The following is a 19,107-nucleotide window of genomic DNA, read 5'->3' as shown; positions in this document are numbered from 1 at the left end:
AGGACTGGCCTGGACCCTGGATGGGGCAGAGGAGTCCTGATTCAAAGACGGTACTGAAACAACTGGTAACATTTAATAATGGTCTCTATGTTATATAATAGCTTTGTACAGGTGTGAAGTCTCCTAAAATTGGTCATTTTACCCTGATTCCCTGGTTCCTAGGAGACAAAGAGTGAAATGCTTAGCAACGAAGGGTTATGTTGTCTGCCATTTACTTTTCAATAAATAATACTAGTAAGAAAATCTTTATTATATATAAACATGGAGCGAGAAAAAGCAAAGGTGGCAAAATGTTAAAAGGTAAAGGGCTTTTCTCTCCTATTTTCCATCTCTTACGTCTTTTTAATTCTACTTTTAAGGTAGTTTTCTTCAACTTCATCTACCCTCCTACTGAACTTTTTATTTCTGCTCTATTTTTAATTTCCAAGAGCTTTTTTAAAAAATTCCTTATTGATAGCATCTTGTTCCTACGCATTCAATATATCATACTTTCTCTGAGATTAACGATAGTTTCTGAAAATTTCTTCTCCCTGAAGTTTCTGTTTCCTCCAAGTTTCTTTCCCTTCCTCCCTTTCTTTTTCTTGTCCTTTCTTTATCAACTTTACTCAAGAGTTCGGTCATCCTTGCCTGTCCACTCACTCATACTGAGAGGAGAGCACTAAAGAGCTGATGGGCAGCTCTGTGGACATAGATGAGTTCACCCAGGGCTTTATTTTAGGATGATCAGGCTATTCCTTTGCCTGAGAACCCCCAAGAGTTTAAGTCTTTTCTATTGGATTGGTCAGATTCGCCACAGACAACTCTTCCCATTTCATACATGGAGGTATTGATATATAAGCCTGGCTGACAGCAATCCAAGTGAGGAGAAGTAGCTGCGTGGAAGGGCAGGGCTCATCTCAACATTCAGTATGTAAACTTGCACTTAACCGTCCTACATTACAGTACCACAACCCAACCTCAACTGTACCGAGAATCTCTAGACCCTCTGTTTTAACCTCTTCAGAGACTAATCTCCGGAAGAAGCAGTTAGGGGAGTTAAGTGACTGCTGCCCAGCTTTCCCCTCTGCAGGCTCAGCTTTCAGTCTCTCAGACCTGCTAGGTCACGTACTCCCCCTCCCTTTGCTTTCTATCTCAGTCTCCTCTCCCTCCCTCTAGAATTTATGGATTAATTTTTAATTTAACGTCTTTTTTAGTGAGGGTTTTAAAGGAAGCAGGTGGGCAAACTGCCCCCTTTTAACTGGAAACCCATGTCCCTGCCCTTCTCTCTTAAAAGGTCTGACAATTAAGTTTGCGAACTCATCCTAGAAAAAGTGCTACATATCCCAGTGCTGAATATCACTATGCACCTTCGAAGCACTCCCCTTGGGAAGCTGTGCACCGATGCCAGTGCCTAGTCCACCGTTCAAAGCAATTTTGGAACTCTTTTTCTGGAATGGCCATTAGAGCTGTTGTCGTATTACCCTTGATGTCCTGAATGTCATCAAAATGTCTTCCTTTCAATATTTCCTTTATCTTCAGGTAAAGAAAGAAGTCATTGGGGGCCAGATCAGGTGAGTAGGGAGGGTGTTCCAATAGTTATTTGTTTACTGGCTAAAAACTCCCTCACAGACAGTGCCGTGGGAGCTGGTGCATTGTTGTGATGCAAGAGCCATGAATTGTTGGCGAAAAGCTCAGGTTGTCTTTTTCATGCAGCCTTTTCAGTACTTGCAAATAGTAAACTTGGTTAACTGCTTGTCCAGTTGGTACACATTCATAATGAATAATGCCTCTGATATCAAAAAAGGTTAGCAACATTGTTTTGACTTTTGGACAGATCGTGGAGAATTGGCTGACTTCCATTGTGTACTTTGACTCTTTGTTTCAGGGTCGTATTGCTACACCCATGTTTCATCACCAGTGATAATATGGCCCAAAACATCATCCTCCCTCTCCAAAAGGTTTTGGCAAACTCTGACTCTCCTTTGCTTTTGTTCCCTGGGAGCTCCTTCGGGACCATTTTTACACACACCTTTCTCATACCAAGATTTTCAGTTAAGATTTTCCTAACTATTTTTCTATTGATGTTTACTTGGTCTGCTATGCTTCTCACAGTCAGCCAACAATTTTGACGCACAGTTCGACTAACTTTTGCAATTTCGCCAGCTCTGCTCGTTACTGGCTGCCCTGACCTCTCTTCATCAGTAACGCGCTCTCTCCCCTCAGAAAACCGTTTAATCCATTTGTACACTGCCATTTTCTTCACGGCATTATCTCCATAAATTTGGACTACCATGTCCCTGATTTCACTTCCACTGTTGCCAAGTTTAACAAGAAATTTAATGTTTGTTTGTTGCTCTAATTCAAGCTCAGACATTCCTGAAACGGCACACAAAATCATGCAATAATGAACGCCACTCAGCAATACACCACCACAAGTCGACACGAACACAGCTGTGAGACACTGATATGCCAAGGTTATGAAACCTCACCGAGCTGTGTGTACAGTGCTGCCAGTATAAGTGCTCGGTGGCAACTTCGCAAACTTCATTGTCAGACCTCATATAATGCTCTATATTTCTTCTTACCTGTTTACTGCCTCTTGACCTATTTGTTACTTACGGTCCATCTCCTCCAACTGGACATAACTCCTTGAGAGCAGAGACTTTGTTTTATACACTGTGTGTGCGGTGCCTAAAATAGCACCTGACACATACATACTCACAATGTGTCCCCCCCAATACAGTCTATAGAACAGAACGTATATTATTTTTAAGTGTGTGCAGGCACAACCACACATAAGCACACACAGAAAAACTCTGAAATTCAGGACACAGTCCAAGATGTCGAGAGGCTATGTATGGGGGGTGGAGTTATATGTACTATAATTTTTAATTAGCTTTTTAGGGAGTATTACATTTTCTGAAACCAATATGGGTCACTTATGTAACAAAGATATTAAAAACAGAAAAACAAGTCACCCCTTAAAACCAAGCCCCAGAGAGGTTAATTTGCCCAACACAGTGGTAGAGCTGAGATTTGAACCCAAGCAGTATGGCTCCTCTATGCAACACTGTTTTCCCAAGGCCACAGGCCATCCTCTTTTAGGCCTTTCCCTAAGACACCGATGCTACGGTCATGTTCTCCAAAAAGCAGTCCTCTCAGATAGGCGAAACGTGATGAGTCCCACCCCCTCCAGAGACACATAAACCCCTGTCAGCAAAACCAAAGGGCATAATGAGGTGCCAGAGCGACTGGGGCCGCAGACTGGGAGGTCTGGGAGTACGGCAGAGCGTGCAGAGACTAACAACAGTGATTCCCCAATGCTCGCTGCAGTGCCTCCTGGGAAATGCAGGGAAGTCGAGGCCCCCTCCCTCAGCTCCGGACGGCTGTCTGAGGAGCAATGTCAACAGGGTGCACTGCCGCCAAATGCTGGGCTAGAACAGGCTGTGGTGGGGAGCAGAGGGACTGAAGACAACTCTGCTCACAACAGGGAACAATGGCTGTTACAACTTATGTGTGTGGTACCAGCCCCCCACCCCTCACCAAATATGACAGTGCTGGATGGTGAGGAAAGAGGCCTGGGGTGGGGGGGGTCCTAGAAGAGGGGGGTTGTGGTGGTATTACAACTCGTGGGGCATGGGGCCAGAGCTCTTTATCTGCAGGGATGTGTTGGCAGCAGGAATGGTCACACAATGCATCTCAGATGAACAGCGGCCCTGCACACACACATTCCTTCTCTCCGCAGCTCAGACGAGCCGGCTGGCGTGCCCCTGCTAGGACAGCTCTGTCCTGCCCATCAAGACCCTGAAGGTCTCATGAAAGGCTTTCCCCAATGAATGAAGCCACCTCCTGTTCCCCACCTGAACACAAAAGCTCAGCTGCTTTCAGAGGTGGGAGGCAGGGCTATGTAGAGGAACGAGCAGCTGTCTCGCTTGCTCTCTGCCAAAGCTGGCTTAGCCAAATCCCCAGGAAAATGCTGTTGCACATGAAACATGAAAATGCAAACCACAGACAGTCTGCTCTCCTTCCCATACACATGTTCAAACATGACTGCTTTCCAGCCTTTGCTGATGGCTTCCACACGATGAGGTCATTTCCATGGCTCAGTCTGTGGCTTTTGCTCTCCCTTTGCTATGATGAGCCAGTCTCCACTTACTTGACCCAGATGTGCAGGCCCAAGAGAGCAGAGGCAACAGCAAAGCTGGATCTGAGTGTCAAGCCCCCCCCCCACCCGCTCCCCTCCACAGGAGCCAAGCAGAGCCACCCAGGTGACAAGCTAGATGACCCAGACGGGGAGTGGGGGGCACTCCATCAAAGGACTCCTAGAGAGGGCTGGCAAGGGACAGACTGGTAGAAGGTCTCTCAGACTGCCTTTCCATTCCTCCTCTTGGGGCTTTCTCCTGGCTAGGTGACAGTCTCTCCCGCCTGGCCTCTGGTGACCAGAGAGAACAGGCCAGAAGCGGGAGGGGAGGCAGCCACGCTCCAATCACAGGCTGGGGAGGGGTGTTCCCTGTCCCTCCCTGCAAGGATGCTGGGAGAACTCGAGGCCTGAGAAGACCTCCAGATAGAGGATAAACAGCGCTGAGGGGTGTGGTCAGGACCCTACTGGAAGCTTCAACCACTCCACAGCAAACCTCAAACCGCTAATTACCTGTCTCAACAAAAGCACAGAGATGCTCTTAGAGACAGAGGAGAGGCAGATGCTGATTTTAGCAAGACCCTGGATCTGACTGGCTCCTTCCCCCTCTCCTCAGTCCTCTGAAGCCCAGGAGGGAGAGGAAGGGGTGTGACAGAAGTATGCCCACCAGCAAATCTGGTAACTGAATGCAGGCCTGGCCGTGGTTGGGGTAACCTTCGTACACCATATAGGAAGTGGTCCTTCAGGAACAGGAAATGCTGCTGTAGTGTGGCTACGGGGCTTTCCATTTGAACAGAAGGCTCAAGAGCTGATATCTACTGAGATAATGGAGCTGCTGACTGGTGGTCTTGGCCTTAAGGCTGTAAGAATCCCACTCCCCACATGCAGAAAGAAAACTGGGTTGAGCAGACCAGACTGTAAGAGCTATTAGACCGAACACTCAAAAATTCAAAAATATAGCCTCTCTCAACATTCTGTCTAAAGGTATTTCCTTAATTCACTCTGAAAGGAGCACAGGTACCAAGTTTTAGTGCAACGTCAGCAAACACTGCCAGTGTGTGTGTGGTGGGACAGGGACAGAAGGCTAACGGCACAGGACACGTCCCCTGAGAAGAGGCCAGGACTCCCGGAATCCTAGGCTACTACTCGCTCAGAAAGACGGATCAGGAGTGGACACCAAGCAGGCTGTGAGCTCAGCCAGAGCCAAGCAATGACAGGGAACCAGCTATCCTGTGGGTAGTCTGCCTTCGCCCACTGGTTCTGAGCAAGCTGACTTTTCCGCTGACTTGAGCCTTAAGATTGCCACAGAGTCTTGGGACCTTGCCCCATCTGAGAGAGGGAGAGAGAACACCAGGCTTGTGGCGGTGGCTTCAACTCAGTCACTCTGGATCTATTCATTTCTAAATAGGCTTTGACTGCAATGGCTTCTCCCCGCCTCCTGGAAGCCCTGAATCTAAAAGGAGAATTGAATAAAGGGGCTGTGCTCTCAGGTGGTGAAGGGAGAAGATGGGGGCACAGAGGAAGCAGCACGCAAGGGCTCTGAGGTGAAGTGGCAGGGAAAGAAGTATGGGCCAATCAGACAGTCAAGAAAAAGGCAGAGCTCAGATTCCGGGTCAAGAATTTTACTCAGGTGGTAGGAAATCTTTCCATCTTGAAACTTCTGCTTGTCCTTATTCCACTGTCCTTCCAAGACCAGAGGGGGCTCTGGCTCTCTGGTGTCAGAAGCTCTGAAGCACCCCAGGAGAAAAGGAGACTGAAACCTATTATCTTTAAGTGGCTTCAGTTGATAAAACTAAAGGAGTAAAGAGAGACTCCTGTGGGCTCACTCCCCTTTTTGCCGTCCCACTAACAAAGCCCAGGAATGCCAGGTGCCTACTTCATAGCTCTGTCCACACTGCTGCCCTCACAGGGAGCACCCTTCCACCTCCCGTCCTCCCACCACCAAGTCCAGCCCATCCCAGGAGGCCATGTCTCAGGTGTGGGAGCAGCCACCTCTGCACACTCCAACCCACCAGGTCCCAGTGCCCACCCTGCCACGGCAAAGTGGATTTCGTTAGCATGTCACAGGTGTGTCTCCGTCAGTAGGCATGCCTCATCAGAGTTTGGGGCCCATGTGTCTTGGGGGTATGCAGTGCTTGTCAATGAACTGACAAGCTCCAAATGATGAGGGTTGTTCAGGCTGTGAAGTCAGGAGGCAGCCAGGGGCCCCCATCCAGGCTAATATTTTGATCTGCTTCTTTTGTTTGTTTGGTGAGGAGGTTAACATCCGGGAAAAAAATCTATCTATCCACGTGTCACATGAATATATTCTCAAATAATTCCAATCCTTCTCATTGAGGTCAACGCTGACAACAGTCGAGTGTTCATTATTCCAGTCTTTTTTTTAATGAGTTTGCGTAAATATGAATATACCTACATGTTCTTTTTTTAAACACAAGTGGGACGACCTTTTATGGGTTACCCGTGGCCTCAGAGATCTCCGGGACAGTCCATACAGACCTCCTTCCTTCCTTGTGATAACTGCCGTTAGCCCAGGCCACGCATGCAGCACGCCTTGTTAACTGTCCCCTGCCCCCCGCCGCCCACAGGGGTCACTTAGGTTGTTTTTGTTTTTGTTTTTTACTATCACAAATGGTGCTGCACTGAACATTCTAGCACCTCTTTGGGCATGTGTGTGAGTAACTGTCTCGGTCAGATACCTGGAAGTAGAAATGCTAGGTGAAAGGGACACGGGGTTTACAACCTTACAGACCCGGCCATGCCCAGTGTATGCCCAGTGCATGCCCAGTGTAAGCATGAACACGGGAGAAACTGAGCTGTCTGTCTCAGCTCGCTAACATCAGCTCTGTGTGGGAGGGGCCTCAGTGGGGTGACTTCTCCATGGTCTCAGCCACTTACACTACAGAGCCCCCATGCAGCCTATCTAGGCTTGTGTGGAAGGCCCCCCACTGCTTTGTAATGGTGGCTCTCAGACCATTTCCAAATCCAATGCCATGGCAGCAGTGAAGTACAAAAGGGAACAAACCTGTAACAGTGAGGGGAACAAGAGTGGGGAGGCAGCAGAGAGAGAGAGATTGCAATTCATTTCCCAAAGTTAGGACGCGGCATGGAGCAGCGTGACAATGGAGGAGACAATAGGGAAGGAAGCTGCAGCCCAGAGCGTGCGGCGAGCTCCGTGGAGGTGACTGCCAGCCTCGTCACGGGAACCCAGGAGAGGATCTGGGCTCTGAACAAACAGGTAGAACAAACAGGTAGAGGACAGGAAGGGAAATGAAGCTGCCCGTTGGGATCAACCACAGGGCTGCCTAAGGACCGGCCGCACACTGCACCCACTGCCGCGCCCTCATCCGGGAGCGGGCTCTGAAACCATGGACGAGAGCAGGGCTCGCCAAACTTTTCCATAAAAGTTTGATAGGAAATATTTTAGGTATTGTAGGCCACATAGAGTCTCTTTTTCATATTCTTCTTAGTTTTCTTTTTTTTTTTTAAAACAACCCTGTAAAAAATGTAAAAACCACTCTTAGCTCGCAGGCCATGCAAAAAAAAGTGGGCCAAGTATGACCCACGAGCTATAGCGGACGAGAGAGCACGAGGGTGTCTCCCCAGGGCCAGCCACATGCACACCTAGGCAAGGCCAGCCAGCCAACAAGCCCCACTCCCCACCCAAAAGCTCTGGAGCAGCTACCGATCCAGGAGAGCGGCCTGCTGTGGACACAGACCTACCAAAATGGATAGTGGCCGGAACCCACATCAGGCTGGTTCTTCTAAATACAAATGAGCTAATAGTCACCAGACATTCAGGGAAAACCAGCAGCCTATAAAAGAATGACCAAAATAAACAACCAGAACCAGAGCCCAGAAGAAACGAGATCACATAAGGGTCAGGAGATAATTCTTAAAACAATTCTAATTAGTGTGTCAGAGAAAGTAATCCCAATTTGGCTTCTGTAAAGCAAGAGCAAGATGCTAAGAAAATGAAATAATCAGAGAACCAGAGGGAAGAAAATTTAAAATATGATTGCCAAATTAAAACCTTCACTATAAGGTCTGGAAAACAAAGTTAAGACAACCTACCAGATTGTAGAAAGATATAGATGGTAACAGTGAGAATAGAAGGAGCACACAGAATCAACCAAGGAAGTCTAACAACTAAAGGATTTCCAGAAATAAAGGAAAAGGAGGGAAGGAAATTATCAAAGAAATAATAGAAAAAATGTAGAGAGAAAGAATGACATAAGATTTGAAATCAAAAGGACCTCAAAGTACCCACCCCAATTAAAAATAAAATCCAACTTAGATACCTTACAAAATTTCAGTACACCAACAATAAACAGAATATACTATAAGCTTCTAGAAAAGGACAGTAACAAAGCAAAAAAAATAAAAAAAATTGTTAGCTATAAAGAAATGAGAATCAAACTAACATCAGATATTTTATTAGCAACAACGGATGCCAGAAGTCAACAAATCAATGCCTTTAATGTTTTGAAGGAAAATAAATTTAAATTCTGTATTCAGTCAAACCATCGATCAAAAGTGAGGGCAAAATAAAAGATTTAACGTTTACCTCTCATGTATTCTTTCTGAAGAAGCAGTTACGAATGTACTTCAGCTAAAGAGAGTAGAACAAGAGAGTAGAACATGAAAGAAACATTGAGCATGCCTAAAGAAGCAACTGTCCAGGCTGGAGCAGCAGGAGACACTGAGGAAAGGAAAAGGAAGGAAGGAGTGTAATGTAATGAATTACCCAACTAAGTGGCTAGTAATTTCAAAAGCAGAGTAAAAGCACAGTATTCTTTTATCCACAGTCTAAGAAAAAAAAAAAGAGATAAGTAAAAGCTTTGTGAAAAAGTAAAAGCGGATAAAATAATGATTCAAGTATGAAACAAACGAAAAAGCAGCATGATTTGGAGGAACTGTTGGACTATAAGGAAAGAGAATCTAATGTGACCTACATGTCAGATTCCTTCTCCTCCAAGAGGCATGGAGTTCCACACAGGACAGGTGGATGAGGACCCGTGACCCTAGCACTCTGCCTGAGGGTACAGCACACATTAATATGGCCATAACAACGTTAGCTCTCTTTACTGTTGTCAATCCAGAGTCACCTCACAGACACAGCATGCAAGACTTCATTATAGTCAAACAACAGAACAGACCATGACAGGTAAGTTGGGAGACAGCAAAGGACAGGAGAAGGAAAGGCTGGAGCCACTGCGATTCTCACCTGACAGAATGATAAAACCTAACGCAGATTTCACTTATTTAGGACTCCAAAGGCAATTTTAAAAAAACTCTAAAAATAATAATATAAACATCAAAAACTGGGAGGAGAAGGGAAGGAGGGTGAGGAAGTACCAGCACACCTCCGAGATGCTACGCGTTCAGCTCTGGACCACGGCAATAAAGTGAGTATCACAATAAAGCATGTCACACAAATATGTTGGCTTCCCAGTGTATATAAAAGTTATGTTTACATTATATGTATTTAGTTTGTTTATGTTTAAAAGTTATGTAAAAAACTTTATGTAAAAAGTTATGTTTACACTATACTGTGTAGTCTTTAAGTGCAACAGCGTTATATCTAAAGAAACAATGTCATACTTTAACTAAAAAATACTTTATTGCTAAAAATAATGCTAACCATCATCTGAGCCCTCAGCGAGCTGTGACCTTTCTTCTGGTGGAGGGTCTTACCTTCAATTTGTAAAAAACTTAGTTATCTGCAAAGCACAACAAAGTGAAGCACCATGAAATGTGGAATAAAGAAGCTGAACTTTTACTGTGGGGACTCGATGTCAAAATCTGATAAATTAAGAAAGAGTTGCATACACATATTCTTCAGTCTGCAGGAAACCACCAGAGCACTACCCTAGAGGTTTTCTTAATACGCATAGTAACTGCTTGTGCAGCACAGCCAGATTTCTTTTTTTTTTTCCAAAAAGAACATTTATTATTTGATATGATAACTCACATTAATTTGCAAATCAGATTTCTTAAAATCAGGAAATAAAGGCTTACTTCTTTTTTTAAAAAAGAAATAACAACAACAATAATAGTAACTGCTTCTGGAAAGAAAGCAGACCACGGTGGGGCAGAGTGGCCGCAGAACCTGTCCCTGCCCACAGAAGCCTTCTGGGTGCTACCCATTTGATTCTGACAAATGCCCTAACTCAGAGACTCTTATTGAGTAGGCCCAGATTCTGTATTCAAGAAAGCTCCTTAGCAGTTCTGATGGCTAATGCTAGGTAAGAACCACAGTCCTAAAGAACTTCTAGGTTCCTCTCTAACCTGAGATACTATGATTCTGCGATCTCACAGGACACAGAAGCGCCCTGAGGCAGGTGAACCAGCTATCTGAGTCCTCACTCTTCACTCGGAGACACGGCGTCTCAGAGCAATTCTGGGACTTGCCCTCGTGTCCCATGCTGACTGCGCCTGGGGAGTTTCTCGTGTTAGATGATGATGGCATTCTCCAACACCCACTCCAGCTGGGACCTGTCTGGCAAGGCTTTCCCTGTTGGTCACTGTTCAGAGAACTCTTGTCTTTTGGCTCAGCTGCCAGGGGAGGGCTGCAGAGGACACCCGCAGGGATGGGGTGAGAGGCTTGTGCCAGCCTGTGCCAGAGCAGGGCCCACAGAGCCTGGTACTAGGCCTTCTCGTCCAGTTGCTGGAGGAGCTCCCCACACTGCCCTGTCCTGCCAGGGCGGTCAGCCTCCTGCAATGTGCTCTAGCACAGCACGACTCCCTTGTCGCTGGAGAGAGAGGGGCAGGCCCACCACTCCTCTGCCCCAGAGAAAAGGTAGGGTGCTGAAACAAAAGTCTGCTAATATCCAAAACCCAGAGGAAGGAGGCCTAAATCAAACACTTGTACTTTCAGCAACAGTGACTAGAAACCAAATTGGAGAATGTGGGCGGAGCCCTATAATTTAGTGGGGAAACAGTCTTAGTTCTTCTAAGGTCCTGCCAATTCTTCTGAACTTTTTTTTTTTTTAACTTTTATTTATTTTAAGTGTGTTTTTCCAGGACCCATCAGCTCCAAGTCAAGTAGTTGTTTCAATCTAGTGTGGAGGGCGCAGCTCACACTGGCCCATGTGGGGATCGAACAGGCAACCCTGGTGTTACGAGCATCACGCTCTAACCAACTGAGCTAACCGGCCGCCCCCAATTTTTCTCAACTTTTAATTGGGAAATTTATTGTACATGTAAACAAAGTGTGTGTGTGTACACACATATACATATGTGTATACACATATACATACCTAAGTATATACATATACATATGCATATGTATATAATACAAAATACGTACTGCTCACAGTGAGAAATAACTAAAATACCTAAAATAAAAGAACATGCACGCATGGAGCACGCAGTCCAAGAAACAGAACATCACCAGGATATCTGATGTCCTCTCTGCCCCGCCCGACCAGGGATAACCATGCCGCTGAATAAGGTGTTAATCGTGTCTTTTTTGTCTTCCTGGCTTCATCATGTATGTATGCACCCTAAGCAGTGTATTATTCAGTTCTGCTTTTTTTCAGCTTTATCTGGAATCACGCATTGTACTATGTGCCTTGCTTTTCTTGTAGTTCATTCATTTTCACGGCAATAAAGAAGCAACCCAGTGTAGGAAACCACCTCAACATACTTATCTATTCTAGTGCGAGTTGATATCCAGATTGCTTCTGGTTTTTTCTATCATGAACAAGGCTGCCAGGGAAACTCTTTACGGGAGTGGCTAGTCTTCTAAAATGCTCCTCCCAAACAAGTCCTCACTCTAAACTCAGAGGTGTAGGTGTCGCCTCTGCAAAGAGCACAGGGAGGAAAACCCTACCTGTAGCTAAAGTACTGGGAGTTCTCTGCAACCAAAAGATGATGCGATTCCCAGGATCCCTCCGCCCCCTGCCCTGGCCTCACTCACACAGACGCCTTCTCCTCCACTGAACCTGAGATTCCACACCCCTTCTCCACAGCGGGAAAACAATTGGCCTTTTTAGACGCAGTCTGGATTTCTGAGTCACACCCCTCTCCCTAGTATCTCCCCCTTCTTCCCAGGTAAGAAGGAACAGAGATCTCAATGAAAGGGTTCCATTGATAGGCCACGGGAGTGAGAGCGTGAGAGCTGGAGCAGCAGCAGGAGGTGATCCGGGCTCTGCCCGCCTGATGGCCAGAAGCAGCACTCAGATGCCCCCTGTCTGGCCCCCTAGGCCTCACACTGACCACATGGCCACCCGGGCAAGAAAGGAAACCTGCCCGTGGCCAGGGCAGGCATTTTCTCGTGTCACATATATGGTTCCACTGAAGGCTCATAGAATTTTAAAGGTAGAAAACAAGAATAGGAAATGACTCACACGTATGGAACGCACATTGTACGCCGACCACGGGGCTAAGTGTCCTACACACCTTCTCTCAAAAGGGCATAACCCACGACAGTGGGACGGAATTAATTTAGGAGGTTAAAACGAGCATCAGAAAAAAAGGAAACACATGACTGGAATTAAGTTAGAAGACCAGAGAGTATCCCACAAAGTAAAGGTAGGATTGTTTTGCGAACCGTTTGTTTCCCTTACATCTATGTGCATTTAGTCACAGGTACTAGGTCACAATGTAAAATGTATTTCTCACGGTGGGCAGAGGCTAAAACATTGTGTTATCTTTCTTATCTCATTTATTTCATAACTGTCCTGAGGTACATTTGGTTTCTCACCTAATTTAACAAGAAATTAACTGATGTTACTTCCCCAGATTCATCTTCAGCTGTACCACATACCACAGCCACCAACTGCTCCTCCAAGCTCCCAACATGACAGCTTCCTTTCTGTTCCTCTTTCCTCCCCCAGAACGCATGCTACTCCCTCCACCCAGAACCTTCTCCTCGACCCCTCACCAGCTCTTTGAACTGCTGGTTCTTTTCCATCCCCGGCTTGGGTGTCATCTCTGTAGAGATGACACCTGGATGTGCAGACCACGCAGTCCCTGTCTTGCTCAGGGTCACTGACACCTTTGTTTTCTGGTTGGCTCTCTGCCTTCCCACTACAACTCCAGAGACAGAGATACGATCTGACGTACTCCTGCTACATACCTAGCATGCAGCACAGCACCTGGCACACAGCCTGCACTTCGTCTTTGTTAAATGAATACAGAAACGTCCAAGTGCTCACAGTTAAGAAATGGCAAAGCCAGGATTCCAGCCCAGAAGCTGGCTCTTAAACCCTGCATTACACTAAACCTCGAACAGCACGACCACTAGTAAGTGTTAGAGCTGGGACAGGACAGAAGCATGTCTAACTCTGCTGCCCATGCTCTACTATGTCAGTGACGTGGGGCACAGCCTCTCATGGTCAGCTGAGATTTCGGGAGGATAAATGAGAAGACTGCAAAACCTCCAGGCTAGAAGAAGAAATTTGCCAACGACCAGAGAAATACCAAAAGAAATCAGGAGAGCCGCCAGCTCAGAAATGGGTAGGGGGAGGCTCCCCCAGGCAAGTATTCTGGGAAGGAGGTCTGGAGAAACAGCCGGAAACGGCAGAAAAACTCCAGGGGCAACTGTGCAGGGGGCTCACAGGGCCGAGGTGGTAGGAACCAGGCTTCCAGGCCCCTTCAGGCAGTTTTAAGAGTTGGTGACTCTGAGACTGAGATTGGAGAGGCAGGGCTGAAAAGGCTCAGATGTCAAAGGAGCCGGCCACACAATGCTTTGGCAATGCTGCCACCTCGTGGCTGTGAAATGCTTGGCCCACAGGGAAACACAGCAGGTCAGCCTGTGATTTTACTTTTCAGCAGTCATTTACTGAGGACCTTATATGGGTCCGACATGGCTCCAACTTTCAATGACCTCTGTTCCCTACATCCAGGCAGTGACCAAATCCTGTTGAGTTGACTTCGCTCTTTTTGTAACAAGACTGTGAGGGCACAGATGGTGTCTTATTCATCTCTGAAGCTCCAGTAGCCAGCAGAGGGCCCAGCACATTAGAATAACAATGCAACTACTATTTAATATGTTTAAGCACTTTTAAATACATTAAAAAGTGCTAAGTCTCACATTTCACTTAAGAGACTGCCAAACGGAGATGTCCAGTAGGCATGTATTTCCATAGGAGCCTGGAGTTCTTGGAAAGGTCAGGGAGAAATAAACATGGGCATCATCGACACACAGATGGTGTTTAAAGCCCAGTGCCTCTCAAAGTTTAGTGTGCATGACTCCACTGGGGATTTTGCTAAAATGCAGATTCTGAGTCTGAGGCCTAGGGTGGGGCCTGCGACTCTGCATGTCTAACAAGCTGCCAGGTGATACCACAGACCACACTTTGAATGGGAAGAAATCTGAAACAGGGGTTGATAAACTGGCCAGAAGGTCAAATCTGGCCCATGAGCTGTTTTTACATACCCTGCAAGCTAAGAGTGGCATTTTCACTTTTAAAGGGGTTGTTAAAAAAGGAGCACTCTATGACAGAGATTATTTGTGGCTCATAAAGCTTAAAGCATTCACTCTCCGGTCCTTTCTAGAAACAGTTTGCCAACCCCTGCTCCAGAAGCTCATCCAGGGATAGGGTGTATAGCTAAACAAGAGAGAGATGAGGACGGAACTCTGAAGCAAACTGTTATGACTTCCAAATCACCATGCCTCACTTGGGTAGGTAGAATAAAAGTATACCGCGATGTGTGCATGTTGGACTTTACGCTAAGAAGACAGCTCTGAACAAGATGAGCTAACATCCGAGCCACCCAGACAAGAGTAGGTTGTACTGTAGAAAAATGTAGACAAAACAAAACAAAAAACGGACAAGGTAGACAGATATTTGGGGTTCTGAATGGGAAAGAGGACCTGTGGTGAGCTGATAACTGACTGGCTCTTTCAGTACTTATCTTAGAAAAAAATGACAAACAGAAAGACAGGGAGGGGCCACGACCACTTGTGTGCAATACCACAGAAGTACTGGAAAAATGAAATGAAAAAGAAAGGCTGTGAATTCTACAGGGTTGCTCTGTGGAGCAGACCTTTCTGAATTTTGGCTGAGGATGGGGCGGGCGGGTAGAGGGATGGGGGGAGGCGAGGGAAACGAGTGGCAGCAGAATACTGGCCCCAGTCTGTCGTCTGGGGGCTGCCCCAAGTGCTATTTGGCTACAGTGCCTTCTGTCACGCTTCTGCCATCCCATGTTGAAGTATACATTTGCTTAAATGTCAATGCCTGAGAAAGTAAATACAGCTGTCCATTTCTGTCAGCTTGAACCAATCAATCTGGTTCTCTTTAATAGAGGACCAGGCTGTTTTGCTTGCAACCGTGAAAGGTTTGCTTGTCTCCTATCAAGCATTTACACAAATTTCCAAAGGACAACAATAGCACCCTTTCTTGGGGGTATGGAAAAGACTAAATCTATAAGAAAGGCTGGGGCAGGATATCCGTGAATGCCAGAGGGCAGGACAAATAGAAAGACAGAAGGATCTGTGCGGTAAAGCAGACCCCACAATTTCCTGGTTGGAAGGAACCTTCAAGGTCAACCAGTCTCCCTCACACTTCCACCAAAGCTGCCTAGTAAATCTAAGCATCTAAAGGAAACAAGCTCACATCATGCCTGGCTTTTAGCATGGAATATTCCTCTTCTTACTCTTTTTACTATTAAAAATACTTGTAATCAAAAACAAATCTCTGCCTTTTAACCTACGAGTTCCTGCCCTTCTCAAGTCCGTCCACAGCAATCCCATTGTCTCCCCTACTAGAAAGTGAGTTCCTTCAGGGTAGTGACCTTTGCAGCACCTGGCACACTGGTCCTTCACAGCAGTATGCGGAGCAAGTTCTCATCTACTGAAGGGGTTCAGTGTTTCTGTCACCTACTGGCTGTGTGATCTTAGCCAAGTTATTTAACCTTTCGGAAATCTGTTGCCTCACCTGTAAACTCCTACCACAATGCTATTTTGAAGGTAACATACAATAATATATGTAGACTACTCAGAACGGTGGCTAGCACAACAGTAAGGGTTTAGTACGTATTGACAATCATTATTATTCAGTTAGTAGATGAACCTGTTCTCTCCCATGAACTCACATTCCCTCCTCACAACACACTACATCAGAGCAGTTTCTCAACCCAGCACTAGTGACATTTGCTGTGGGGGCTCAGCTGTGTTTTATAGGATATTTAGCAGCATCCCAAGCCTCTACCCTCCAGGTACCAGCAGCAACCCCACCTCCCAAGTTCTGACAACCAAAAATTGTCTTCTGAGATGTCCAAATGTCTCCTGGGGGCAAAATGCCCTCTTCCTTCCACTGAGAACTATTGCACTAGAATATGCAAGTCAGACTATAGAGAGCAGCCTCCGCACCCCCTAATTTCCCACCATCCCACGCTTTTCACATGCAGCCACTTCAGCCACCACTTGCTCACCACTCAGTTGCCTTGGAGGGAACATGTGATAGGTGCTGTAGATATCATTGGAGAACTGCAACTGGAGCTCAGGGCTTCCCATCAGGAGCTGAGCCACCTGTTCCACCTGAAATGGCGTCTTCTCCAGGATCACCACGGCATCCTCTCCATTCCCATCCCCAGAGGCCTCATTCACCTGTAGGCAGAAACACCATCAGTGGGCCCAGGGGCAGAGCCACAGGTGAGGTCTGGAGAACAGAGGCAGAAGCTCCCGGGGCCTTGGAATTCCCAACATATGGGATTTCCTTCCCTGCCGTTTCCCTCTGGGCAAGTCTAGCCAGTAGCACTCATGTTTCTCCTCCCAGGGAAGACATCTCATTAACCCAAATGCTTGTGGCAGTGCTCACACCTTTCTAAAAGATGCAAAGCTTCTCCGCTGTCTTCCATTTGAGGCTCCCAAGGCCTCTGTCAAATTCTCCCCATTTTACAGATGAAGAAACGGAGGTCTAGAGAGTAAGTGACTTGCCCATGGTCATAGGTACAGTTAGTGTATCTGGCTATCTCAACTAACTCCTAGTGTGAAGGTCTCATGGCTGAAATCTTCAGCAGGAGCTGCAGGCTGAAGACAGGTGGGGCTGAGAGAACCAGACAGAACCTTGTCAAAAACAAAACAAGAGACACAGAGAGAAGTACGGAAGCTGAGGCCCAGGTCCCACGATCCTCCCAAAAATGAGAGCTCCTGGTAGGCATTCTGGGGAACCTTAACACCTGACCAATTCCCAGGAGGGTCTGCAGTCTCTTCTCCGTGCCTGCGAGAGAACCGGGCTCACGGCATTAGAGCCAGCTACGTGTATCTGTCTACGGGAGACACCCTGCACTCCCGAAGGTCGGGGATGGTAACTGCCATCTTTATGTCCCCAGTACCCGGCTCAACGTTGGCCTGTCTGTGCATGGTACGTGGAACTGAACTACCAACTTAATAAACTGTCTCCTCTGCTAGGGCTGGGATCCTAGGCAGCAGGGACAGCTCCCAGGCTCCGGTCGTGCCCAGGGGCACGGAGGCGCCAGACGGTCCCGCAACACTCCCTGGGCGTCTAGCACCTGCGCAGGTTGAATAAAGGAATGGCTTGGAGAATTTACCCCGAGATTTTTAACATGCAATACACTCGACAAGTGTTAGAAGTTATTTTTAGCAAAGGAGGACCGAGGAAAACCAGCCGTGCCTCTGTTCATTTCCTTAATTCCACGGGTGACCACGTCTCTTCCACGCGCTCTGCCGCCGAGCATCCTGGAGGGGCGCCGTTCCCGCCACCCCCACCCCGGACTGCGAGTGGTACTTCCCGGCCGAGCGCTTACAAGCCCCGCCTCTCGGGCGGGGACCGTCACACACCCGCGTCTCCGCCCCCGGCCGCTGTGGTACCTTCCCGTGTAGGAACAGGATCTTGTCCCGCGCGGACTCCCTGAGCACTTTTTTCACTCTAAAGCCGGAGAAAGGAAAGCGCACAGAGGCAGAGGTGCCATTCCCAGTGCCGGCTTCCTTGGTTTCCTTGTCCTCTGTGCTGGCTGCTTCCACCCCCGCGGCGTCCAGCTCTCGCTTTCTCTTGCCCGGCGGAGGGGCCGCGTCCGCCATCTTGCCCGCGAGAGTGTGCGCCTGCGCAGACCGCGGACACGCCCAGCCCACCTGCGCGCTGCTACTACAACTCCCGACGTGCTCAGCGCTTACGCCTCGGGGCGCTGACCCCCTGCGACCTGTCTCTTGCCCGGGAGAGTGTGCGCCTGCGCAGACCGCGGACACGCCCAGCCCACCTGCGCGCTGCTACTACAACTCCCGACGTGCTCAGCGCTTACGCCTCGGGGCGCTGACCCCCTGCGACCTGTCTCTTGCCCGGGAGAGTGTGCGCCTGCGCAGACCGCGGACACGCCCAGCCCACCTGCGCGCTGCTACTACAACTCCCGACGTGCTCAGCGCTTACGCCTCGGGGCGCTGACCCCTGCGACCTGTCTCGATGAGCGTTTTTCATCCGAGTTACTGCCGGAGTCCGCTGGTGCGGGTCGGCCAGGTTTGAGAGCAGCGTTGGGGGGAGAGAAAAGAAAGCCACGAGCCCCTAAGCAGGCGGGCTGCTGTGCTGCGGCTGGGAGGGCACCCCAGAGGCGGGGGCTAGACCCTGAAGGCTTTGACACCTTGTTTGAATGTGGACATTGTAACATGAGTCATGCCAGCATTGATTTTAGCTCTTGGTCAATTTTTTTAAAAAGGAGCGTTGAAACCATTTCTGGTTTTCACCCATTTACAGTTTACAGATTTTTCATGACGTTCAGCCCTTTCCACCCGCACTGGCTCGTGCCTGTTGGGTCTCAGCCTGGTGGTGCAGGACACAGCTCCCTGGCCCGGCTGGTGTTAGGGGCCTTGCGCTCCCTGCTGTCTCCGGCCCACCGCACTCAGTAACCCACTGGCCGGCCTCCGGACAGTGCGTCTCACTGGCCCACGTGGGCATTGCGCCTACGACCTGGCATTAGGAGCAAGGCGCTCCAACCACCCGAGCCACCGGGCTGGCCCAGCTCTTTAATTTATAGATTCAGTGCTTCTTGTTATAAAGAAGGGTGATTGAACAGGGGCAGAACCACGT

The 19,107-nt window shown here is 47.9% G+C and overlaps 1 protein-coding gene across 3 annotated transcripts in view; it reads right to left on the bottom strand.

Annotated features, from left to right (window-relative positions):
• Positions 1-18,126, bottom strand: part of DCPS (decapping enzyme, scavenger) — a 36,601-nt gene extending 18,475 nt beyond the window's left edge. For 2 of the 3 annotated variants that reach the window (XM_081037988.1, XM_081037989.1), the window contains exons 1-2: positions 17,901-18,123; positions 16,502-16,676 (exon numbers count right to left, since the gene is read on the bottom strand). In XM_081037988.1, the coding sequence (XP_080894114.1) occupies positions 16,502-16,676; positions 17,901-18,110 (385 nt within the window). In that variant the 5' untranslated portion in view covers positions 18,111-18,123. Of the gene's footprint in view, positions 1-16,501; positions 16,677-17,900 lie in introns of all 3 variants that reach the window. The other variant, XR_013992556.1, reaches the window with a different exon arrangement.
• Between the last annotated feature and the right edge of the window lie 981 nt (positions 18,127-19,107).

This window comes from Rhinolophus hipposideros (genome assembly GCF_964194185.1).
Source record: "Rhinolophus hipposideros genome assembly, chromosome: 24".
Lineage (NCBI taxonomy): Eukaryota > Metazoa > Chordata > Mammalia > Chiroptera > Rhinolophidae > Rhinolophus > Rhinolophus hipposideros.
This window is presented reverse-complemented; position numbering and strand designations above follow the sequence as displayed.